General features: G+C 42.5%; 1 protein-coding gene across 1 annotated transcript in view; it reads right to left on the bottom strand.

The window, feature by feature from the left end:
* fndc5a (fibronectin type III domain containing 5a) overlaps nt 1–22,830 on the bottom strand; it is a gene marked incomplete at its 3' end in the record, with an annotated part of 29,913 nt that extends 7,083 nt beyond the window's left edge. Inside the window, exons 1-3 of the mRNA XM_080512300.1 lie at nt 22,716–22,830; nt 3,311–3,426; nt 829–1,027 (exon numbers count right to left, since the gene is read on the bottom strand). Coding sequence (XP_080368426.1) covers nt 829–1,027; nt 3,311–3,426; nt 22,716–22,773 — 373 coding nt within the window. The 5' untranslated portion in view covers nt 22,774–22,830. The remainder of the gene's footprint in view (nt 1–828; nt 1,028–3,310; nt 3,427–22,715) is intronic.
* Nucleotides 22,831–26,267: the final 3,437 nt, after the last annotated feature.

Below are 26,267 nucleotides of genomic sequence, written 5' to 3'. Positions count from 1 at the left end.
TATCTGGCTCCCGTGAAACCATTGATTTCTCCAAATACAGAAACAGCCCCGCACACACACACACACACACACACACACACACACACACACACACACACACACACACACACACACACACACACACACACACACACACACACACACACACACACACACACACACACACACACACACACACACACACAACACATCCGGAGCTAATTAGGCCTCACTGGAGCATCCCTTTCGGCGTGAGCATCCCTCCTCTGCCCCGAGATCATTGTGTTTAAATTCCCCGCATCTCTGCCAGCCCTCTGGCCGCCGTAGCACAAGTTCAGACTCCTTCTGGCCGCACACTGCTGCAAAGTGCCCGAGCGTGTCACATGAGAGACGGGTGTGAATGAGAGGAGGAATAGATGGAGCGCCGCTTCCGCCAAAAGTGCATCGATTCGCCAGCCCGCGCTGCTCCGACTGCCTCCTCTCGGTGCCTGATAAATGCCTTCCCCTCATTTCGGTTTACCATGCAGATTGTGAAGGGCGCGGCGCAGTGCGCGGCTCGCAGAGGAACGTCGATACGCGGCGAAGTAAACGTTCCCCTCGGCACTTTTATTCCTGAGCTGCGGGTCGGCGGGGGCAAGCTTCGGGGCCAGTCTGTTGTGAAATTTCATTTCACGGTTTGTGTGTCTATTGATTTTCATTGGTCTTTAGACAAAATCGGTCAAGATATTGTCAAAAGGCCTCGTCCGTCCTCTGAACTCAACAGCTCAAAAACAGGACAGGAGCGGATTGGCTGTGAAGTGTGGATGCAGTGGGTGACCGAGAGCCAGCAGGGTGTGGGGCAGTGCTCACCTTTACTCTTAGAGGCCTGAGTCTCGGCCTCCTTGGGCGTTCGGAAGCGCAGCGGTTCGCTCAGCGGACTCGTCCCAGACATGCTGATGGACTGGACATGCACGATGTAGTCTGTCTCTTCCTCCAGGTCCCATAATGCACAGGAGCGGGTGGTCGTGTTGACTTCCTGGATGAACCGAAGCATGCGCACGTCCTTCTTCTGCAGGAGCAGGACACAGGAAACACGTTATGAACTGCATGTAGACACAAAAATGTTTATTCTTGGTCTCATGGTCATGGATTAATTAATTAATTTACATTGAAGGGATTACATAGGGAACCAACCATGTTTTTACAAATTTAGGCCTCAAAACCAAACTGAAGAGTATAGAAACCCTAACCCTAACCCTATCTATCTATCTATCTATCTATCTATCTATCTATCTATCTATCTATCTATCTATCTATCTATCTATCTATCTATCTATCTATCTATCTATCTATCTATCTATCTATCTATCTATCTATCTATCTATCTATCTATCTATTATTTTCCTGTAAGGTTACTATTGCTCATTTATTTATTGCTGCTTGTTTGTGAACGACCTTCTTAACATTGCAATTATGACAAATTCATGCAAATATTAGATGGTTATTAGGTCTTTCATATTTTACTGCAAAAATTCCTTTTTATTTTACATTATATTCAAAGTGATTTGACTCTTGTAGAGCTTCACTAATGTATTTACAGTAAAAAAGACTCCAAACAGAAGAATATTGTCTCAACATTATGAATTGTGACCAACCATTGTGTTGGAGGTGCAAACAAATATTTGAGCATGGGAATTGAAAAATAAATAGCTTTTAAGCAAAAAAACATTGGCGTGCATTTCAGTTTCATGATACTAATGTACATTTTTTGATGTGACAGTTGCTGATTTAACTGATATATTTTTGGCCATGTGCCTGAGGTGATTAAAGCACGTTCAGCTGTTCACAGCGGAACATTTTTCACTGCGGACTCGCTGAGCCTCGTCTGTTCGAGATAGCGCGCCGACCATCAATAAGCACCTCATACAAACCCACTTCAAACAATCTCAATAATCCCTTTAAGTGGGAATCCTACTTGTTAGCCTTCTTGCCAAGACGTAGATGTGAAGCCCGATGGCACTCGTGCGTCGGCATGAATCTCCCTCGGGATGTTTGAGGCTGGAACCGTGACATTAAGACTGAAGGCTGCTCAGTTTAGTCTGTACAACCGACAGATTATTGCCTGGAACATGCATCTTCTTGCCTGTACATTACTATTAGCTGGTGACATCTTCACAAATACAGTATGTTATATGTTTAGATTTAAAACCTTTGAAAATATAGTGATCAAATCAAATGTCATGATGTAATTCTTGGAACTTAGAAACACATTTGTTAGAGTAAAACTGAAGACAAACTTGCTACTGTGGTGAATCACTACTGCCTACTATTGCACAAAAAATGCATTAGTATAGTTTTGATCGCTGTCAGACAATAAATAAAATAATTGATAAAGATATCCCCTTATGTAAATCTTGAACTATAAGAACTATGTTGATAGTGTTGTACAGGTGTAAGAAAGCCAATTGACATGTTGTCAACTGTAGAGTTTCTATTTGTTGAGGTTACTGCAGTATTTTTGTTGTTGTAAAGCAAATGATGTTATTCGTGTTATTAAACATCTCAATTGTCCAGTGAGCACAACCAGCCGCCGGCTCACACAGGCCCTGCAGATGTCCTCCTCGCTCACGTCACTCGCAGCTCCTGAGACTTTGTGCACGTGGACATGTGTGGATGTGTATTTATTATTGCTGTCGGGGCCAATATCTCTTCAGTATGTAGATTTATTTACCCCATGGGGACACTAGGAGGTGCATTTGTGGGCAGAGACATGGTTTAAGCTTAGGTTTATCCAGCTTTAGGTTTAAAGGGTGACAGTGATTTACAATGTGGAAGTGGGAGTTGTGGAAATCTGCAGGAAGCAAATGTAAGTCAATGCAAATGATTATTGGAAGGTAATGAATACATATTTTGTGTGTCTTTGTGTCTCAGTTTTACTCTTTTTGTACGGCCCTGAACTTAAGATGCCACTATACCTGAGGTCTCACCTGAATTGCGGGGCCCATATATTGTTTTTAAGGCTTGTGTGTGTGTGTGTGTGTGTGTATGTGTGTGTGTGTGACATTCACCACCCTCCTTCCACAGAGCTGTCAGAGGGTGGACAGGCTGTCGGACAGGATGCAGTGTCCTGTCATAATTCCCATAATGCATTCTGACTCAGAGTAACAACACAATAAAGAGGAGCCGGCACGGCAGCAAACAACTTGTGGCAAAACACGACTTGATCCAATTTGCGTGTGTGTGTGTGTGTGTTTGAAGAGCTTATATTGGGACAAGTAAGCATGTCCACCTTACTGTACATTTGCATACACCCCTGGCCCGGCGTCATGTCTGCGCTGCACGTGACACTGACCTGCTGCGTGATGGCAAAGCCGATGACGGGGTCTCCCTCGGGAATGTCCCATGACACCACAGCAGAGTTCGCTTTTACCTCTCTGATCGTCACATTGACAGGAGGCGACAAGCTATCTGCAAACAAACAGGGAGGCAGAGAAAGCTGCTTTTACCTTCTGTGGTACAAAGCGAAGGAGAAGAAGCCCCGATTGTTCTGGCTGCCGACACGGCGACTCGCTTGGCAAAGCGCCAGGCGTCAGCGGCGTGTGGATAAATGGCTCAGCCGAATCCATTATGTAAGGAGGAGATAAGAAACAGGAAGGAGCTCCTCAGAGGTTCAGCACACTCTACAGTATTTACGCTGAGGAAAAGTCGTCCCCCAATTCACCGAATCCAACTGACAACATGTCAGTTTTAATGCTGAACCTGATTTTCAATTTGTTCTGAATTGATTTTTTTTTGAGTCAACTGTGAGTAAATAAATTAAAAACTACAAAAAAGATGCCTGCGATGAAAATGAAAGTTTCACCTGCTCACCCAGCAGCTGCATTTTTTTTTTTTTACATTAGGGGAAACAAATCAACATTGCAAAGGTGGAACACAACTTCTTTAAAACTTCAGTGAACCAAAGATTTTCCAAGAAAAATATCAAGTCATGTTTATTTGTAATTTTTGAGAAAAAAAAATACTGACAAAATCCATTTCAAAAATTAACACAAGGTGAAGAATTCCATTGCTAAATAGAACTTCAAGACTTAGCCCACCCGCCTGAAAAAACGTCTTAAATCTGTAAATTTCAATGCTGGAGTTTCCCTTTTTGATGTTTCTGCTTGCATTAGTTGTGAAGTAATCAACCAGAATTACATTGTATGGTGGAAAATATCGAAGATTAAACTCCAGCTCAGATCACATCAGATGTTCCTTTATTTGACCCATGTGAAATTTGCATCATTACCACCGCAAGTGGAGAGCAAAAGCACACCTACAGCTATATTCTGTGTTTGCAAAGATTAGATGATCAAAGAAAACATCAGTTTGCTTCGCGGTGTGAAACACGGTCGCCGTCTCTGCACATTTTCTCATGAAAACCATTTCAAGTGTAAACAAGGTCAACTCTTGTTAGATATCACAAAGGTGTAAAGACATTCTATGACTGTGTTTGTTTAAAAAAAAAACAACAACAACACACACACAACAATGTTGTGAATAGAGCAAAAGCCTTTCTGTCTGCAGTTTGCCTGCTCTCATTGTGCAGATGAGTTTCCTACTCTTCCTCCTGCATTTGACCATATCGAGATTGAAGTTAACTGGTGAATCGGAATAGTGTGAATGTGTTTGATCTGGGGTGTAATTCACCCCAGAACCACCTTAATTTAATGGGCCAGAAAATCAATCACATTTCAATGGGTCTGTTATCATATTTTTCTATTTTATCATAGATTTTCTATCTATGAAAACGTCACCCAGCAGTTGCAACGATTAGCTTAAAAACCTGCAGAATAGTTGAAGAAGATGGCAGACAAACACAACAATAAATGGATTTCTGTGGTATTTGTTACTATTGGTGAGAGTCAAGCAAGCGGTTCACCTGTTATTAAGTCAGTGTAACTACTTTCTAGGGGCTGCATAGTATTGACGGAGCAGCTCTGTGATGCTTCCCCGGAGCTTTCGACAAATTACATGAAAATGAACCGCTTATTATATTTTCATTTCAAACTTTGTCGCTCAGCAGAAAGACCCTCATCCTGCAGTTTAAGGTGACAAATGTGACAGGGGGAGAAAAAGAATTGTTTTAATATATCGTCGACTAAAATATGGTCACATCCCACTGTGTCACCTGGTCTATGATGTTCTCTGCAGGCTGACTTATCATGGATGAGGGGGAAACTGAATTCTGTTCAGCTTTTAATATATGTGCCCTATTTTCTTATTATTTGTAATTCATTATATTTAAAACAGCAAGTTTTGATGTGTATTTTAAAATAAAGATTACGTGCGTTATCTTTAGAGTTAAATACGTTTTGATGCCGCGCATGCAGTTTAGTTACTGGGAAGTGTGTGGGGGGGGTATATCAATCTTCTTCTTTGGGACGCGTCGATAAATGAAGCTGACGTCAGACGAATAAAGATGAAGAGCGGCCATCACTCTCAACAAAGCCCCACGCCCGCCTTCAATGGACCGCGAATCTCATTCAGCCAATGAAACAGAGTCAAGGACTTATTGAATCGGTTAACACTCACATGCCCTTCAACAGCCAGTGATTACAGGCTCAGCAGCCGCCACCTCTCTTGTATACTATAGGACATAATGTCCATTCAAACTGAACCCGCCGCAGACCTTGGCGTTACATGGCGCCACTCAACCCTGCTGCCGATGCTCTGATGGACGGCCTGTCTAATAGCAGGTGACAGTATAGAGACCTGCCGCGTCTCTTCATCAGGGACGGGTGGTGGTGGTGGTGGTGGTGGTGGGCGGGGCTGGAGTGTTTGAAGTGGATTCGCTTTTGTTTGCTGAGCCCTGTTTGCTTGTCGTCCCTCTGGACGGGCGTCTGGGGGGCCGACGGGGGCCGTTAGGACTGAAGAGGTCACAAATCAAACTCATTTTCTCTCCATTGATACTCTTACTCTCTCACTCACGAGCTCAAGTTTAGCCCTGCACGTCCCCCAGGCAAACGTGTTTATTTATATGACTCCGACACAGACTTTTGCTATATTTAACACAGCGACAAAGTTCTTGAGAATTGTGTCCTGATGACATCCCATATGGCCCATAAAGAAAGCAGCATCCATTAAATAGTCACACGTAGATATGTACAGGCTCGGATGTAATGGATTACAAATCCGCACATTACTGCAAAAAAGTATTTTTTTAATTTAACCATGTGCTTCTGCAGTGTGAAGCACATGGTTAGATTACAGTGATGATTAGATGTAATCAAATGTTAATTACAATAACATTATCTATCTCTGGATTAATGAAATATATTTAGCTCACTCTGACACTTGCCTGCCAATACCTTTTGAGAAGTAACTCGTTGGTGCAATACAATTTGAATTTTAAAATAACCTGCACAGCTCTTATAATAAGTGGACGGGTGAATCACAGTGAATACATATAAGTCTGATTTTGAAGGTTTCACGACTTGAACCTTTCAATTACTCTATTTATCCGTTTATTACATATGTGAAGATTTATGCTTATTCCAATCTTGGTTTTATTTTTCTATTTGTCTGCAAGGCTGCATGAAACCTGTTTTGAATTTAAAACTTCCTGCAGGCTCACAATGATAAATTAAGTCATTGTCACTGTACTGGCAAGTAAAATTCAGGCAGAGATTCACTAAGATGACCTCTCGTTTCAAATTTTTTTGAAACGTGTTGATGACTCCCTCAAATGTTGTGAAAAAATGGAGAAAGAAAGACAAAAAAAAAAAAAAAAAAGAGTGGAAAGAAAATTGAGAAGTGAAGCAGGTTGAATAGAATTCCTCTATTCCTGCAAATAAGATAACAGCTTCAGCCTCTCTCTCCTCTCAATAATCACCTGACGACAGTTTGATCCACGGTATAAAACTATTCTGTGAAGCTCTTTACTTCATGTCTCGTCTGTCTGAAATCCTATAATTTGGCACAAAGCTTGTTAGCTTTTAATAAAGCCTCTAAAAATTGCAATCTTGCTCCGACTACTTTCTCTCTGCTCCTTAAAATGGAGAAGTCTACTGCAAAGCCCTTTGAAATCTGAAATTCCTTTTTCTGCTGGATGAGCTTAAATAATGATATCTCACATTTTCACTGATGTCTCTGACTCACTGGGAGCGTGTGCTTCTTTTATTGTATATAGTACCGACGCCTGTTGCACGGCATAAATGAGTCACTGGGTCTTAAGTTGGCCCTGGAAAACAGACCTTGATCTCTCCGAGGCTTTTTGCATTAAATACGAGACAAAAGAAAAAAGTAAAGTATTACATATAGATTGCAGATGATTGCGTTAAGGTGGAGTTAAAAAAAAGAAAAAAAAAGAAGCCCCTTTTCTCCTTTGCATTCCGCAAAACAAAGTAGCAGCAGGTCCTCATGTTGCAAAACTTCTGTTCACTTTTTTTTTATTTTTAGCCTGTCTTTGTTCCCTTCCTCTTGTCTTTGTGACTGCGTTACGCTGTGGGATGGCAAAGGGTGGACGTGGGTTTGGGGGTGTGGGGGAGTCGGTCGTGACCGCAAGCCTTAAATATCCGCATGACATGAGAGTCAGCTCTAATGAAACACTGGACAGATGTCTTCATAAACTCTCTGTGGCACACAGCCTGAGAGATGGGGGTGACTTTGAGGGATGACGGATGTCCCCTGGTGTGTGTGGTTGTTTATGTGTGTGTGTGTGTGTGCGTGTGTGTGTCTTTGTCCGTCCTGCGATTATCTGAATGACAGCGAGATGTCTAACCCACACTGAGCGGTGTGAAGGGTGAAAAGTCCTGAACGTCCCCCTTCATTAGAGGACTCGCCGGAACTCTGTGTGTGTGTGTGTGTGTGTGTGTGTGTGTGTGTGCGTGTGTGTGTGTGTGTGTGTGTGTGTGTGTGTGTGTGTGTGTGTGTGTGTGTGTGTGTGTGTGTGTGTGAGAGAGAGAGAGAGCCAACACACACTTGTTTGAACGCACACGAACACACAGTGGACAGCTTCAGCTTACGAAGCCCATCACTGTTTAATGACTGCTCTCCTGATTTCTCTGTCAGTCTCACAAAGACCTTCCTGTCAGGCTGGCTGACACCTCCTCCTCTGCACCTCCGCTCCGTCTCCATGGGTACACTTCAAAATCTCCCAAAATCTGACATCTAACTTGAGCCCTTCTGCAGACCCACATCATCTAACTGGAAGGAAGAATTCAGGAAATGCTCAACAGCCCAGTGTTTAATGATATATCGTCTGCATAATGTACGAGGCTTCCACAACTATGGAATTCAAGTTAACAATACATTGTCAGACACAGTTGAAGAAGCGTTCACATTTGGCCCCAAACAAATATGAACCATCACTTGCAGAAAACGTCCAGATCCCACCGCCCCCCAGGTGCTCTTATAAAGTATATTGTATATTAATAAACAGAAACAAGCAGTTCTCTGACAGCCATGATAATATAAACGAGAACTTTTCACCACACTGACACTCAGTCTTTCAGGCGATTCAGACTCAAACAGGTTGTTGGACAGTGGGAGGAAACCAGAGTACCCAGTGAAAACCAATCCAGGATACACACCGAAAGGCTCCCAAGCTCAGACTCAAACCAGTGATTTTCTTACTGTGAGCCATGAGTGCTTACCACTGCACCACAGTGCAAAGAGATGCAATGTCTTTTATAAATATATAATCAACAAAAAGAGTATTAAAGCTTGTTTTGAAGCCGATATAAAATTTTTTTTGTTACTTAAAACAAGCAGGAGGTCATGTTGAGAACAACGTTCTCTAAAATTAAGAAGACAGTAAAAGCAACTTCCTGTTACCATGAATAACTTCTTTAGATGCTTTAGCATGAGGACATCAATGGCTTCGGCGAAAAAAAAAAGTTGAACCCAGTGTGGCGCAGCCATTAAACCCCAGTAAAAAGAGAAGAATCTCGCTAAACTACAAAGCCCTGCGGCGTCCCTCTGAAACCTCAGTGACTCGAGATGAAAAGATAAACAAGTGAATATCAAAGGTGGGGAAGAGGCATTTTAAGACAGACGCAGGATTGGATAATTGTCTGACAAAATGGAAAAAGTACTCAGATGTACCATCTGCACCTTAATGCCTCAAAGACTAAAGAGACAGTTGTGAACGTTAAAGAGGGAGAAAACCTGATCCTTTCACATCTGCAAGCCTCTTCTGTGCACGAGTTACCAGTCGGCTGTGGCCGCTGGGCTCTTTTTGGTCGGTTCTGCCACATATCATATCAATAAACAGGTGAAAATAAGCCAGCTCCATAATAAGTGTAGGAGCTGGCACACTGAAAGAGGATGCTTTCCAACCTAAATTCCATAATTACGAACCCATCACACCCTCTCCATGCACTGAGGGCACTTCAACACGGCATTTTCAGCCAAAAGAGTACGGTTCAGAATTGAGCGCGGCAATAAATCCTTTCCGCCTGCCACCATTACACTGTTTAATGCTTGTATTTGATTAGTGTTTTGGCATATTTTGCACCTTTTTGCACATAATGCAGTTCATCATGTTGCTGTTTGAGTTCGATATTCATGTCTTCGCTAAGGCGATATTCTGTGTAGGAATTTTAAGCCAGTGCCAAGTCAGCAAATGTGGAACCACAGATCGATCAACTAATGAATACAATGGCGGAAATAACAAAAAAGTCCCTGACTTGCAGTGTTGAAATTGTAAAGAAAAGCTCCAGTAGTGGCGTCCTTGGTGAAGCTTTCCATCTCCTACCTCCACTGTAGATCTAAATACAGGTTGCGAGTGTGAAGCGCAACCTGCTCAGCAGCGTTTGGCTCCTGAACCCCCGGTCATCTGAAACACTATGATTCAGTGTGACACCCGAGCAAACGGTGACATTTCGACACTGAGAGAGCTTGAAAGCAGGCAGGGTGGTGCTTCAGCTTCCAGCTCCCTCCTTTGTGTGTGTGTGTGTGTGTGTGTGGGGGGGGGGGGGGGGGGGGGGGGGATCCTACTGGTTTCTACCATCTTATTACTGTTCTGCAATCTTTAGTAATGCTGCTTTCAGAGGCGGACCCCTGGGCTGGTTGTGCTCCCCAGGATGCTAATGAGTCAGTCTGTAGGCTCGTGAGCCAACATGAAAACCGCCTGTTAGCTACATCGTACTCCGCTGTTTTCTGGCATTTCAGAGTCGAGCATGGGCCCCATGATAATTGTCATGCGGTCTTCTTTGTGCATTGCCGCGACGCATCAAAATCCCGTGCAGCAACTTAAACCACCCGATCGCCAATAAGTAAGCAAACAGACGCTTTGTGCGGAAGGTGCCATGAGCAGCAGATGGCAGATAATATCAAAGCAGTGTGCATTTGAAGAAACACTCTGGCAAGGGGTGGGAAATAAAACTTTTCCCCGCGGCCATTACGGCTCAAAAGTGCGATCCCGCGAGGGAAATCGCGGCTATAAATTAGCACATGTTGATTAACCTCGCGGCGTCTCACAGCGAAGCCGAGGGCATTATATGGGGGAATCGCATTTGCTCGTCGCCCTTTTCCCTCTCACTTAGCATGTTTCTGAAAGTAAGAGCTGCGGCGGCGCCGCTTTCTCCGGGGTCAGCCTGCGTACAGCTGGCAGGGACACCAGCTCCCCCTCATTCATAGTTAATGTGCCATGATAGAGCCATCAGGACTTTGTGCTGATTTAAAATTTGCCCTTGCATGTGTCGGAGGAGACCTTGGCGTGTGGTCTCGTCTCTGCACACGTGTGCGCAGCATCCACGTGCACTCACACAAGCAAAGTTGCAGCCATGGCAGCGGGGAAAGGATGGAAGGGGGGTGGGGGGGTGGGGGTGAACGCGAGGTCTGAATCAGTCGGATGCGTCTGATTTGGAAGCTGCCGCTGTTGCATCTGGTGAATACATTTACAAGGGGTTCGGGCTGGTATTGCAATGCTGTGTCATGTTTTATAATTGATCGCCCATGATGGGTTTTTCATGAGGCGCTGCCGACCGTTCCACAGCCGCGCCACCTCTTTTCCATACGACTGCTGCAAAACATTACGTAAACCACAAAAGGAAACTTCTCTATGGATTTATGCTGTTCTTTTCTTCTTTGTCATCTTTTCAGTACAGCTGCTGCTGAACCCCTCCCTGTCAGAGGAAATCCACCTCCTACATTTCCAGTATTTCTTACAATTTTTTTTTTTGTCGCTTTCAACACCTATTTTTCCTATTGTAATGGACACTGGGCAATAATCCTCCCCACTGTCTGTTTTTGTCTTCTTTTTCTTTCCCTCTGTCTGTCTCTCCAACGCTCCTTGCGATAAATCCTTGCACATCTACAGCACAGAGGAGGATTTTTTTAATTTTTTTGGCAGCTCCTCCATTGCCTGTTCTCTGAAGCTCTCTGGCTCTAAGTGACACTTCAATAGGAATCTGCATGCAGGGAGGAGATCGTGGGTGAAAAGGAGAGACAGTAGCCCAGCAGTGACTCACTAAGGTACTATTTTATTGATTAGACTCACACTACTCACACAGAGGATGCTGATCAGCTGGTGTACAGTGTGGGGGGGCAAGCTGCTTATAAATGAGACACAGTTTTCAGCGAGGAATTTAAGACAACGGATTTTATTGAATCGTCGAGGTACAGTATGTTAGATTGAAAACATTTGAATGGTAGTGATTGAATGCCACGTGAAGAAAATGTATAATTAAGGACCTTGACCAATCATAAAAATACTTATTCTCAAAATCAAGGAAAAATGAGCATTATGCTGCTCTGAAATAACCAGGTTATATAAGAATAATTACAACTGAATCAATGAAAATAAAAAACTGTATGTCTTTTTTTTTTTTTGTATATTTCTTTTCTAAATCAAACACTCGATGACCTTTTCAAAATGCTTTCAGTAAAACAATAAGAACAGATTTTAAAATGACCTTCTAACTCCTGTGAAACCAATACGTTATGACACTCATCCACTCAGGCGTTGTAGGACACACACTGACAGGATGATCCCACCCCCAAAAAAATGTCAAACGACTTTATTCACTGGCATTTTATGACTCCATAGGTATGATTTAATTTAATCTATTGTGAGTAGCTTTAATATGGAGTGTTCTCCTTTGAATCCAGTGTGTGTTGTAAAGTCATGCTACTGCAAGATTGCAAATTCTTTTGACGCATTAATACAATGTCTTGAATAAATCATTGTTTTTCCAACTGCTGGGGCCCAAAGAATGGGGACATTGGTCAGCAGTTGTTCATGTCTCAGCGAGACTGTCTGGACACAATAGATACTGGAGTGACTCTACACACCGTTTTGTGGTGCTGATTGGTGTCACCAGACTGAGCAGCCTGCAGCCCAATAATGAGGCACTGATGAGACATCATGACTGATGTGTCTGTATATTCTGTTGGTTATTTTAGTGTTTGGGATTTCTTTTAATGAGAAGATTTATTTTTTCCCCACTTCTGGATGTGTCCATGATGTGACACTTTTTGGACAGTTCTCTCTTAACACAAGAACGCCATGCGGGCGAGGGCGCCGTTCATGTTTAGTTTCATCTCTGTGGATAAATGGCGCTCATTTATGATGTTTTATTCTCACATAATCACATAGACTCACGTATACTGTACGCTGCAATTCAGTTTGCATTTTCGTCGTGCAATCTACATACAGCAGACGTCATGTTAATTAGATTCACGTCGTGTGGAGCGGCCATAACTTGGGAAATGAAACATTTCTTACTGGTAACTTCCCGGTTAGAAACTTGTTTGCTCGCCGACATGGCACGTTCTTATCTTCAACCAATTATCTTGATCAGATACTGTTAGAAATACATGAAGGAACTTGATGAAGGAATAAATAGAGGGAAATGATCACGATGTTTAATACAGTACCGACTGAGCCTGACAGTGATGTTGATGGAATCTTAGCCAGTGTCGCTCGGTTCAAGCACCTCTTCTCACGACTCTGCTTTGTGTGGAGACTTTGCTCGTTTGAATAAAGAAGGGATTACTTACTGTACCTTTAAAGTTCCTGTTTTTCCCTGCACGAGACCCCACTGTGTGTTTTCTGCACATGGTCCTGTGCTTCCATGCACGGTGCACTTGGCCATCATTCACAGCGGCTCAGCAAAGTCCAACAATCACACCTAAGGGTCTTTTTGTCCATTTTGTGGAGAAATGAGTTATTTACTCATAGGAAATGAAATTTCCAACGCCGCCGGCCACGGGCACACTAAGGTGGGGATGGGGGGGGGGGGGGGGGGGGGGGAGACTGCAAAACAGCGTCTTTCTCCTCCTCCCTTTCTAATTAAATGTCAAAAGGCAGGCTATGAAAATCAATGCCGTATTGTGTACGCAGGGAATGCTCGCCAGCTAATTCAAAAAAGGCATAGGAGTGCCGCGAGGCTGATTATTTGACAAGCCCACTGCTAATGAAATCTTCTCTCAAATCAAGAGAGGCCGCCTCCCCCACAGGCTGGGAAACAGCAGTAATATGGGACTGGGCTGATAAAGCTAATACAGCTCACAGCTTGATAAAAGGTTATGAATGCGATATTAGAGGCTTATAACGTGTCGTCCTCTCCTGTCCCTCTTACACTTCACACTTACTGTAGCTTCTGTCTGCCCGCCCCTCTCTCTGGATTTCCTTCGATGACTGGGACAGAGCGAGGAAAGTAACGCCAACACTATCTGCTCGGGAGGATTGGTGTCACACAGGTGGAGGCGGGTGGAGAACGTGAATAATACTCCCACTCTGATTCATCCATGTTTCACTCTCTCCTCTTGCCTCCAGCGTCCTGTCTCTGCCGGGTTTTTTTTTTTTTTTTTTTTCCTGCCTCTCTCGTGGCTCTACGGCTTCACCGTCTCCCTTTTTGCATGCATATATTTTTTTTCTCCCTCTATCCATTTTCCTCTCCAGCAGCTTATTCCCCTCAGACCAGCACATGCCGGTCCCGGAATGATGACTGAGGCCCCCCTACCTGAGCCAAGCCCACAGCTCCCGGCACAGTGGTCGATCATGGGAATCTGATTGACGTACTCGGTCGAACAAACACACGCAGATGTTTACCCCCCAACATATGTTGGCGTCTGACTGTGTGACTTCATTCAACCCAAGCCCAGAAGAAGAGTGACTTATCTGTGTCAGCCACAACTTCAGAAAAGAAAAAAAACCACACAGAAGTTTTGCAAGAGGAGACAAACCAGCCAAAGTGGCTGTGGGTAGGTAACGGAAGCTCCAGTAATCTCTTGGGGTCCACTTGTGCCTCAGACAGTGAAGATGTAAAAAAAAAAAAAAAACCACAATCTGGGACACCACACAGTCCACACACAGTGCCCAGCATCAAAAATAAACATAAAAATGCCCTGCTGGGCTGCTGAGGAGAGCTGGAGGAAGAATTCAGGGTCCCTCTCACACTTAAACCTTCATTTCTATGCCAGCAGTCTGATTGATCATCCTTTTCTTGTGCTTGAGGATGTGCACATAATTAAAACCACTTGTGCAGGATTGAAACAACTTGTACTGTCAAGCATGAAGACATAATTTGTATTTTCCAAGCTATCATTATATAAAACACTCACCACTTTTATCCGTAAAAGGGCAATCAGCATGCAGTTATTTAATTAACGCTTGATGACAACACTTGTTACTTCATATAGAAGATGTCGGATCTCTTTAGTCGAGGGGTCTTCAAAGTGTGGAAGGTTAAATCCGACTCATGGAGCCTTAACCACATTGAACTAACCCCACTTTTCACTCCACCATCACATCAAATTGGTTGAATACCTTCCTGATGTTTACGCAATAAAGTTTGGTTGAAATAATAGTTTCACCCTCTAATTGTTTATTTCATGTCCCCTGAACCCCAGGTTGTTCATGATGTCGTACCACTCAGAAGCTCACCCCAGACTCTGAAAAACAAACAAACAAGGCTCTTATCCTAATCAACTGTACTTGATTCATTTAACCACTGCTTATAAAGAAAACATGAGAAGTCTTTAAATATAAATCTCAGAGAATCAGTCATAACATGCCAGCGACACAAACCTCTTCACAGCAGAGACCCATTTTAATTGCGCACACTAAATCACCTGACATGTACGTTGTAAAATGACTTTCCTCGTGAATTAAGATTGAACCCAACGTTGAACGGTGCTTCAAAACCTTTTTGTCCTCTGTAGTCACACAGCTTGCTCCTGGAAAAGATTGAAGGCTTCCTTTGCTCCTGCCATAATTACTACAGCCATTAGATTACCCAACAGACATTATTCCACACTAATTGCACTGAAACAATATAAAATTCAGTTTGAGATGAGAAAGATCTGACTTAACTGTAACGTGTAACTTGTTTAAAAGCAATTTGATTATTTGAGGTGTTTTATACGACTATTAGTCTAATGGTTTGATATATTCTGCATGAATGCGAAGTGAATCTTTGGGATGAGCATGTTTGTGTAATGTAATGCATTTCATAATTATATGTTAATAAGATGTTTGGTCTGATTTTACATCAAACCACAATGAAAAAGCAGGAGCTCATTGCAAGCCAGTGTGCTGGGTGCATTGGGTTTTCCGCAATAATATGAAGCTGAGGTTATATAAATGAAAAATACTATTAACACTCTGGAGTTCCCATGGATCCATCCATGTTATATACCACTTCATCTAGCTCAGGATCTTTGGGGAATGAATCGGTGAATGCAGGGTACATACATAAAGATATTGAAAAATATGAATAAAAAAAAGAAAAGAGCCTTTCCTTCTCGCCGGCAACAAACATCACTGCTCGTCTCTGAAGCAAAGCAAGTGAAATTAATAATGGCATCAAGAGAAAAATATACACTTCTACAACCATGCCACTAATTCTCTGCAAATGGCAGCTCAGACCCTCGTTCTTCTTCTCCTCTTCCTCTTCCTCCTCGTGACACTTGGACAGACAACTGGCTGCTTCAGAGACCTGCTGCCGCCACGTCAGTCTTTTTGGCATTACCACGTCTTCCTCCCACAGGCCAAGTGTCCACATGATTGTGCAAATTTGTTCTCTAAATGCCTGTTTCATTTACATTTTCCAGCAACGAAATATCAGTGAAATGCCCGCAGAACACCCTTAAACGAATGAAAATGTAAACAAGTACATAATAAACTATGTTTGGTGAAGCAGAAAGAAATAAAATACCTGCCATCTATTCTCTCGTCACCGCTTTGGCCCTTATCGTCCTGTCGCCAGCATGTCTGAAGGCAAAAGTGCACATGAGCCCGCACTATTAACCACGAGGCCATCGCTCCTTTCATGTGCGTCTCACTGAGCCATTGGCGAGCTCTCAAAGAAGTACTCAGAGAGGCTTTTTGAAACGGAGGAGAGGGGTTCCGCGAGGTGCCGGAGGAAAGAGCAGCAGCGGCGGCGGCGATGTTGATACAAACGCTGCGCTGCCACTCTGAGACGACCCGGTGAAAGAATTTTCCAGAGCTTTACTTCATCTTGTCAGGTGACAATTAAAATGTGACAGCATGCGAGGGGGATTAGGAAAGATTACGAGAACAGCACTGACAGTTACAGAAGCAAAGCTACGGGGCTGAGCTTTCTTTCTTTTCTGTCGCAATTCTCTGTCTCTGTATTCTTGAAGCTATCACACTTACTGTTTACATACAGGCGGCCATAAAAATGGAAGCAGGCACACATCCAATGAGAAGAAGAGAAAAAAAACACACAAAAAAGGCCAGCTGAAATAGCTGCATGTGGTTAAAAAGAGCGAGAGCACTCATGTACAGATGCTAAAAGAAGATGTTGATGAATATCAACTTTGTGATCATAAACTGTTATAAAAATGTATTGAAGAATGATCTTAAATCATTTGTGTTCCTTCTGAGGTTTACTGCATCAGAGAACAGTGATTCTCAAGGCCTGCAGACCCTCTTCAGTCTGTGCCAGAAATCAGAGAGGGCTTTAAACTGTATTCTGATGCTGTTAGAATTAAATTTGCACGTATACAAGGAAGAGATAATAGAACATTTTCTACAATCGGAAACAAACCTGGAAAATCTTCATTTTTTCACCAGAGCTTTCACTGAAACTCTCAAATCACAGCTTGGACAGGAGTCCAAAGATTTTTCCAAATGGTGATCTGTGAAAAAAAAAAGTACTCCTTCATGATGTCGCCACATCCCAACTCCTGCTACATTATTTTTTTTTTTTATCATAACGTAAAGCTACTCAACATGTAGAATGAATAACATCAATTTAATGCCTTATTAAAGTTCTTATTATTTTCACTAGACTAGACAAGAATAGAATAGAATAGAATAGAATAGAATAGAACATGAGTAACTTCCTCACAGCATTTCTCTACACAAAATCAAATATTAATAGAATATTAAAATATTGAATAAGTAATAATATAAATAATTATTTTCAGCTGTTGTGATGCTCAGGCGACAAATAAGACTGTTGGAAACATATCTGAGTTTTTCACTGTGAAAAGTTCGATGTGTCTCAATATAAAGTTGCACAATTTTTACACTAGTTTAAAAAAAAAAAAAAATTCTTGACTTAACTTGCATTCAAGCATGCTGTGAAAAGTCTACACTACAAAGTTGGTAACATCCCCTCCTCTGGTTTAGTCTTAAATGGTATATGATTCAATATTTCCTGTATAAAAAGTGACAACTGACACACCAGCTCAATATTACAAAAGGTTTTAGCGTCTCCCACTGCAGACGAATGACATATAAACACGAGCTGCACATCCAGTGACATGCACACTAACTGTTGTTATCATATTGGCGGTACTAGTTGGAAAACATAATAAAATACACAGATTAATGTATTGATGCCAGGAATATTCAATGGTGGCAAACAATCCAAGTTCAGTTTGATTTTATACTGGAAGTAAAGAGCAGAATAAAAGTCAACTGCTTCTATTAAAATGAGGTTTGGAATCCATTTGGGGTAAAATGTTGGTCACCTCAAATAACTGCAAACAAGGCAATAATGTGATATACTAAATGAGAGGGGATACTAAATCACTTACTTGAAACCAGCTATTAGTCACTCAGAACTTAAGAGACCTTTATACTTGAGGATGGATTTATAAGGCGCTGGCACAACTCTGATATCTGGCTCTTAACATTTTATAGCAATTATGTCTGGCAAAGTAGAACTAATTTTATTCACTGAGTGTATATTTTAAAGAAGTAAAGCTCTGATTCCATTCAATTGGAGCAACACACATATGCAATCACTTGCTTTCAAGATTTCAATACCGTGTGAAATAAAAAGACAGTGAATTTCAGTGAGTTCTGCAGCGTCTTAAAGCTGGTTGACATTACAGTGCTGAGCAGTGTCCATGAGTGTCCTGCAGTCAAAGTTGTGGTGGAAAAAAGAGTTGGAAATAGCAGCAAATTCCAGCACGCCATGTCCCAAAACATACTGAGGTTTTTGAATAGTTGCCTGTTACTACACTTCAGTTCAGAAGTGCAACAACGAAAGAGAAATTAGTGTGACAACCTCCACAACGTGTTTAAACAACACGAAGACAGACTTCTGACAGATAATTACAAATAGCTCATTGTGTTAACAAAATTAGCAAGAGAGAAATAAATGAACAACAGATCTCATACGCATCTCCCTTACGTCTCCTGCATTTGAAGACATACGCGCGTCCAAACAGATTTACTCGTAAGAATGCAATCCAAAGATATGCTAAACCTTCACTGTCACTTAACTGTCGAATACCAACCCTGGAAATAGGGAACATTTATAAAAATACAAGAATACTACAAGTATAGTTGGGTACCACAGGGACATATGAAACATAATGACGCCCAAATGTATATATCTTTAAGCCTTTCTGGGAGATTTAATGCATTGTAATTTACACTGCGGGTGTATTATCAACTCTAATGTTCACAATAATGTTTACAATACTTGACAACTCCGAACAATCATCTTAACAAACAAAGTTGGGGAACTATGATAATCATCGGTTGGACCTCATAACTTTATTGTGCTTTTAAAGTCATATGCACGCGTGCATGCACGCTCCTCCCATCTGTCTGTGACCTGTTCACAAGACAGCAGTGATTCAGCCTTTGCATCAAGAGGCTTCCCCAGATACCCCAGCAGGTTGAAAAGACTAAAAAGTTGACTGAAACGAGGGCAGCAGTATTCAAGGCGCCCCAAAATATCAAACAGGACACTTTTAATTGGTACACGATGCTGATGACAGACTTGACCATGAGCATGAGGTCCTCAAATCCTCTGCCACCAACAGGGCGTCTGTTCATCGCCAGTTGCTCATCTGATTCCACGCATGTGACAAAAATCTGCAAATAATAACATCACGGCCCCCGAAGGTTGTTTTATTTAAATGAATAATGCAGCAAGATGTGTCTGCCGAACAACCCTTACAGCATAAACAACTATTTGTAATTTGTGCCTGAGGAACCACAGTGTTGGCACAGAAAATCTTCCAAATCACATCTGTGGCGATTTTCACTTTCTCTGCATTTTTCTGACTGATTGTGGACACGTGCTCATAAATATTCACAGTCCGAGTCTGTTCCTCGTTTGATGTTAATTTAGTGTGAGGCTGGCGAGGATGGATTGCTTTTATAAACTTTGGCTTTCAGAGGTATGGCCTCTAGCTCCTCCTTTTAGATGCGAGATGGCTTGGCCCTTGACACATAATAAACTGGACTGAGAGGATTTATCATCTTGCAGGCGGCTGCCAAAAAGATTCAACAATTTTTGGTGTGTACAGCACACACAAAAAAAATATAATCTCTGATCCATGAAAATATCAGATTTCTTCACTTATTATTGATGAGATCTCCTAAACAAAGAGAGTGGCCTGGAGCCTTTCAACAGCTCGCATCAGTATTCAATTTGTTGATGGATTCATTGAGTTTTCTTTTTTTTCCCTCAGTCTGTGAACTCGGAACTGTTGGGGAGTGAGGGAAAATTGCCTGTAAAGATTTATGGCCTCATTTGGATGAATGTGTTGAAGCATTGATTTACATTTTAAATGGATACATTAGCTTTTCTTTTCTGGGATCAACTGACGGTTTATGAGTCACCATAAACACAGACGCAGTAAATACGTCACTGCGGTGTAAATTTTGCGGCGCTGTGGTGCGAACCCGCTCAATCGGGTCCACCTGTTGGCCTCAGCACTGATTCCTCAGGAAGGACGTTCAGCTCCAAGTCCAAAAATAAAGTTGGAGACGGAGCTTGCATCACGACCATAAGGGCCCGAGTAACTAGGGTTCTGCATAAAGCAAGCTGGATTACACTTTGAATTAGACTGAGTTTTGGTTTGTGAGTGTTTTGCAGACAATTTACCGAGTTTGCATCACCTTTTCACACTTAAAAACAGATGCAATAAACAATGCTTGTTTTTTCTTTCACAAGTAATGCTCAGTGCATGCCGTTAGTAGATCAGTGCTCAGGTTTAGATGTAGAACTGTTTAGTAGCGGAGACCTTGAATGCCTGAGCGAATTGCATCTTTTTAACACTTGTTTCAACTGAGGCTCAGAACTGATTCTCACTCTTGAAAACAAGAGGTCAGACCATAAAGTCTCTTTTCAATATGATCTATTTTTCAGCTGCTCTGAAGTTTGTAGGATTTTTTTTTTTTTTAAGATCTTGAGCAGCAGATACGTGTTTTCTAGTTGCTAATCAATTTGTATACATGTCAGACTAATTCTAAGACAGCAGACACTTTCTGTATGACCTCCTGGTGATGTGGCTTGAATTGATCTAACTTTTATCCATCCTTCCATCCATCTTCTACCAACAATTCAGCGTCATGTGGATGATGATGTGTGAAGACAAACTACTCCACGAACGGGTCATCAGTCCATGACAGGGCAAGGAGACAGTCAATCATACACATACTCATACCCACAGTGAATTACAGGCTCCAGTTCTCCTCAGACGTGTGTTTTCGACTTTGGGTGGGAAAACAGAGCATCATATATATCATATATATATATATTTAATACTAAAACGTCACACCTTTAACAGCCACACTTTCTGAGAAACACATTCATGATAAATGGTTGCCACACACTGATGTAGCTATTTGAAGATAAACTATATTTTTATAGTTTGCGTCTCCTCGTGACTGACCTGTAATGAAGCTCCAGTGCTTGATACTATAATACAACAGCAAGGAGGGACACAATAATGAAGTGATTAGCATGGCCAAGCCTGAAAGAAAATCACAGTTTAATTCCAGGCTTTAAGGTCTTTCTGTGTGGAGTTTGCATGTTCTCCACTTGTGTGTTTTTTCAGCGTTTCCAGCAATTCAACTGCATGTATTAAATCAACTAATGACACTAATGTGACTTTACATATGAGTGATTGTTTCTCTCTGTGTCTGTGATATATTGGAGACCTGCCCAGGGTGCATTGGGACATTTCAAACAATGTATAATGTAAGAAATGAACGGATCAGACAGTGTTTTCTATATTGCTCAATCATTGGCTTGTGTACAATCTTATATGATATATTTTATACAAGAGACATTCATAAAAATTGTATTGACAAGATTCAACAAGAAAAGATGCAAATACACTTAAAGGTGTGTAATGAAGCGACTGACATTGTAATTAGATTTGTGTGTGTGCATGAGGGAACACTTATTCAAAATGTCCCAGAACACAGCAAGTGTGTAAATAAAGTGCTACCAGTGTAAAACTGAAACATTCATATATAACAACGATGGTGTAACTCTAAGAATTTGTTGTGATCGCACAACTGGTTTAGTTGAGCTATCCTCCAATGTGCATTTTTGCAAAAGTGTAAAAAATGAAAGTGAAATACAAGGAAGAGAGCTGGAGAATGTGTGTGCGCCTTAATTACATGTTTCAGTAAGCCGCATAGGTGTGTGCACCTATACAGCAGTGATCCATCGACAGAGGAAAGGTTGAGGAGTGGGAGGATGCTGGGCAGAGACCAGAGGTGCATTTTAATGACAGTGAGCATGTCAGGGAGTGAAGTGTGACACTCCATCAAACATGTTGTGCGAGCGGTCAAGTGTGCGTAGTTTGAGCCCTGAAAACCAATGTTTTGCGGGTATGAGCGCTCAAACAGGCACTGCACGCATCACTGGTGTTTCCATGGCTCTGGTGTGCAATGCAAGAGGACCACTGTGCCTCCTCAAACAAGCTGATCATATGTTTTCATGGGCACGGTTACTTTATCACAGTCAGATCTTGGAGGAAAATTGATATTTGTACAGTATTCTGATTTAGACAACCAGACGTGGAGTTAATAGCTGAGGTCAATAATGAGCTTTGAAATGACAGGATGAGTGTGCGTGTGTGCGTGTGCGTGTGTGTGTGTGTGCGTGTGTGTGTGTTTGTGTGTGTGTGCGTGTGTGTGTGTTTGTGTGTGTGTGGTTGACAGTGCCTGCCTGAAATGAGATGGAGAGGTCAGATTGACCCACATGAGACACATTCACGCAGAGACACAAGCGCAAATAAGGCACAATAACATAGTTTTCATTAGGTCAGCTCAGTCCCACAATATTAATAATATATCATCCCTCACACGTGAATTGATCACCAGACGTAACCGTTCATATTTAGACAAAACAGAATACGCAGCGTCTCACAACAATACATGATGAAATGTTAAGAAAAGCCCAACACGACTGAGCTCCGTCCACAGCAGCAGGATTTCCCAGACGCACATGCCGACGCAAAGCCGCCGCACGGTGCGTGTATTTCACTGAAATCACGCAAGCGTCCCTTTCAATCGCACCCCAACGCAAACTTACCCGCTGCGACTCGAGGGACGCCGAGACAGCCGAGGACGAGCAGGAAAAATCTCCCCATGTTTCCGACGCGCGGCCGACGTGCGGTCCCATTGAGTCCGGCCGGAGGCGGCGCGTGGACAGCCGGACCTGAGCTACTGCTGCTGGTCGGCATTCACGTCAGTTCATGCGTACCGTCTCGTCTGGGAAAAAATAAATAAAATAAAAAACAACCAAAAAACCCCCCCAAAACAAAACGGGGGAACGACCGACGGAGCCAGCGACCGCCTGTCTGCCTGCTGCGGTCCAGTGATTTCAGCACCACGGACAGCGCCGCTCCAGCTTCAGCCCCGACGCGCCCCCCCGAGCCACACCGCCGCCGAGCCTCATCACCCGGCTGGTGCACTCGAGCTCCGCGCCGTGTTCCTGTATGAGTCGTCGGTCCTTGAACTGTGCTCCAAAACCCTCCCAGACCTGCTGCTGCTGCTGCTGCTGCTGGTGGTGGTGGTGGTGCTGGAGGTGGTGCACAGCTCAGCTGCTGCAGACACTGTGAGACGTGCTGAGCGCCTGGACTGTCCCTGCTTCACCACACTGACTCCAGGAGGCTGTGCAACACTGCCTCCAAAAAAACAGAAAAACACCTGGCTGCAACGATCATTACACACGAGTCGAAAAGACACACGACTCAAGCGGATTTACAACTATGTTATACTTGTGACCATCTTAATCTTCACCTTCCATCCCACATATTTCACATTCAGGCAGACAACAATAGACTTCTAGTCGGCCTCCGCAACACCCAACGAAAACACCCGATCAAGTGCAACTTGTCATCAGAAAAACAAAAATAACACCCTCTTCCTTCCTCTCTCTCTCTCTCGCTCTCTCATCCCCCCCTCATTTACTTGCCCACGCGTGAGCTTGTACTCTGAATTATTTGCTGCCCACTCGTAGATTAAATATGCACACAGTGGCCCACGCAAACAGTCGCCCGTGCAAAGAGAGAATCTCTCTGTGGAGAACCACTTCAAAACCAAACACGTGCCTCTTGACTTTACCACGAAGTTGACTACCTACCCAGGCGCCCCCCCCCTCCCCCCACCACACACACACACGCTCCACCACCACTACTTCCACCAACTCGCATTGTTTGAGAGCCGAGAGCGCACGGCTGAAGAGGAGTGGATGAAGAAGTCGGCATGCATACTGTACCTGGAGGTTTCCTTCCTTGAGCGCTCTGGATTTCAAGCTCTCCTGGAGTGTTACTTTTGACAGAGTGTGTGTGTGTGTGTGTGTGTGTGTGTGTGTGTGTGTGTGTGTGTGTGTGTGTGTGTGTGTGTGTGTGTGTGTATGGGGGAGTGTCAGTCCCTCGTCTGCAGACCGCGGCACCGTCCCCTAGCTGTTTCCCCAAGAAATGTTTCCTTCACCCCGCTGTGCACCTTCATTCATAGCCCACTGCCTCTGACGTGCTTCACGGGAACACTGATGGTGGAGGGGTTATTGTACAGTTTTCATTTTTAATTTTTTTTTGGCATGCTTCACTGTCCTGTGGGGCTGCAGCCACCCCCCCCCCCCCCCCCCCCCCCATCTGAGACTGTGATTACGCATGAGAATGAGGAAGAGTTTGTTGGAAGACATGAACAGAGGTTGAAGTACTGCAACCACTGTGCAAATTATGGAACTGCCCTTGTTTAAACATCAGTTACTTTTTTAACTGCACTGGCATTCAATTGATTCCAGCTGTATACAATAAAACAAACAAAAAAAAAATCACAATTCTCATACAAAAAACATATGAAACTGTGCACATTCACCAATTATCCTCACATGCATGTTTTAGAAGTGTGGAAGGAAACTGGAGTATACACTAGCACTTAAAAAACAGACAAACTCCATGCACTCACTGCGTTTCCCCGAAAGAAGACATGTAGGATTAAAAAAAAAAAGTTTGAATAATACATAAAATTGCAGGCATACTCAGTAGCAACTCCTAATTTTAAAAGCAGTTCAATAGAACAAGGTGTGAAATTTACTTATGCACACAAAAAGAATCACTTACCAACAAAAAAACCTAAAAATACAATTTTTTAAAGTTAGTTGTTGTTTCGCCAGCCCTTGATCTGTCTTGAAATCTAAATGCCATGAAGGTTTCATCAGCAGATGGAGGAAAGAAAAGTAGGCTATTTAAAATGACGTACCACTGAAACAGTACTAAACCAAAAGAACGAGGCTGGTGTCAAACGACACGCACCCTATGTTTGCCATTTTGTGGTTTGAATATGGTGTAAAGTGAGACATCTTATCCGTTGATCGGGTTAATAAGCACGGAAGCATATGTTTGTTTTGAGTGGAGTCGATCCCGGATGAACCGGAACAACGAGACAGACAACAGTCGAACACAATCACAGTCACACCTGACGCCACTTCAGTGTCGCCAATTAACCCAACAAGCATACTGGAAATAAAAAGTGACTGTGAGCAGTCGTGTAGAGGACAACCGGCTGGGGACCGCAGAAGAACATTTTGTAGCTCAAGAGTCTGTTTTTTTTCTTTTATTGTGGGAACAAAAAGAAAAAGCCAAGAAAACGTCCATTCATCATGTTGGGCTTGTGACCTCTATTAATTCTAGAGCACAGCAGCTCCAAATGAAGAAAAAACACATCTTGAGTATGTCAGTTTCAGTTGTGGTTATGAGATTACAAACATTAAATTATTTTTTATGGGTAATATTTAAATTGTATTATAAAGTTTATTCATGAGGATGACCCTTTTACACCATGTAAAGCACTACTGTCACATAGCAAATTATGATTTAAAAAAAAGTTGACCTGCAGTCTTTGCAAAAGAATCTTATAATTGTGTCAGAAAGAATTCCTGCTTCAATTATTGTGCAAAACGTATTTTCTGTGTGGCCAAATGTGCTTTGAATTTTGATAATTCAACAACGTAAACTAAATATCTTCTATAGACGATGTGATCCATAGTGGTTGAGATGAAACTATCTTGCATTTCTTTCAGAAAAGGGGTTTGCGTTTTGACTTAAGTGATTTGAAACCATTTTCTTTTAATTGACAACAATTAAAATAGTGTAAACGTACTTTTATCCAAAGTTTAAGAGGACTTACCACCTATTTTGAAGTTTGCAGTATGTGTTTACATCAAACTAAAATGTTTTGTCCTGATTGTTCCCCATTGCTGCAGTCATTACTGCAGCCCTACTGATAGAAGTGCATTAATATATAACAAAATAATAATTCTACATAAAAAATATGTGTCCTAATAAACCTTTCCAGTGAAGTAGATTTATCTGGTTCAGTTTTTCTCTCTGTATGAGGTGACAGCAGCAGGCTGCTCCGGTAAAGCTCGTATCTCTTTGTTTGTGTTTGATGGGGTTCGGATTTTCTTTTTAACAGGCTGTGTGCAGGAAAATTTGGCTCTTTGCTCAGGCTTGCACTGTTACAGGCAAACTACCAAGTAATTTCAGGCAGTTTGCTGGAAACAAATCCAGCGTTTCCTCAAACATATTTCACACTGAACGTTTTTCTTTTTTTTTGTTAAACTTCTGGATAAAGGCCA

The sequence above is a fragment of the Blennius ocellaris genome (genome assembly GCF_963422515.1).
Source record: "Blennius ocellaris genome assembly, chromosome: 17".
In the NCBI taxonomy this organism is placed as follows: Eukaryota; Metazoa; Chordata; class Actinopteri; order Blenniiformes; family Blenniidae; genus Blennius; species Blennius ocellaris.
This window is presented reverse-complemented; position numbering and strand designations above follow the sequence as displayed.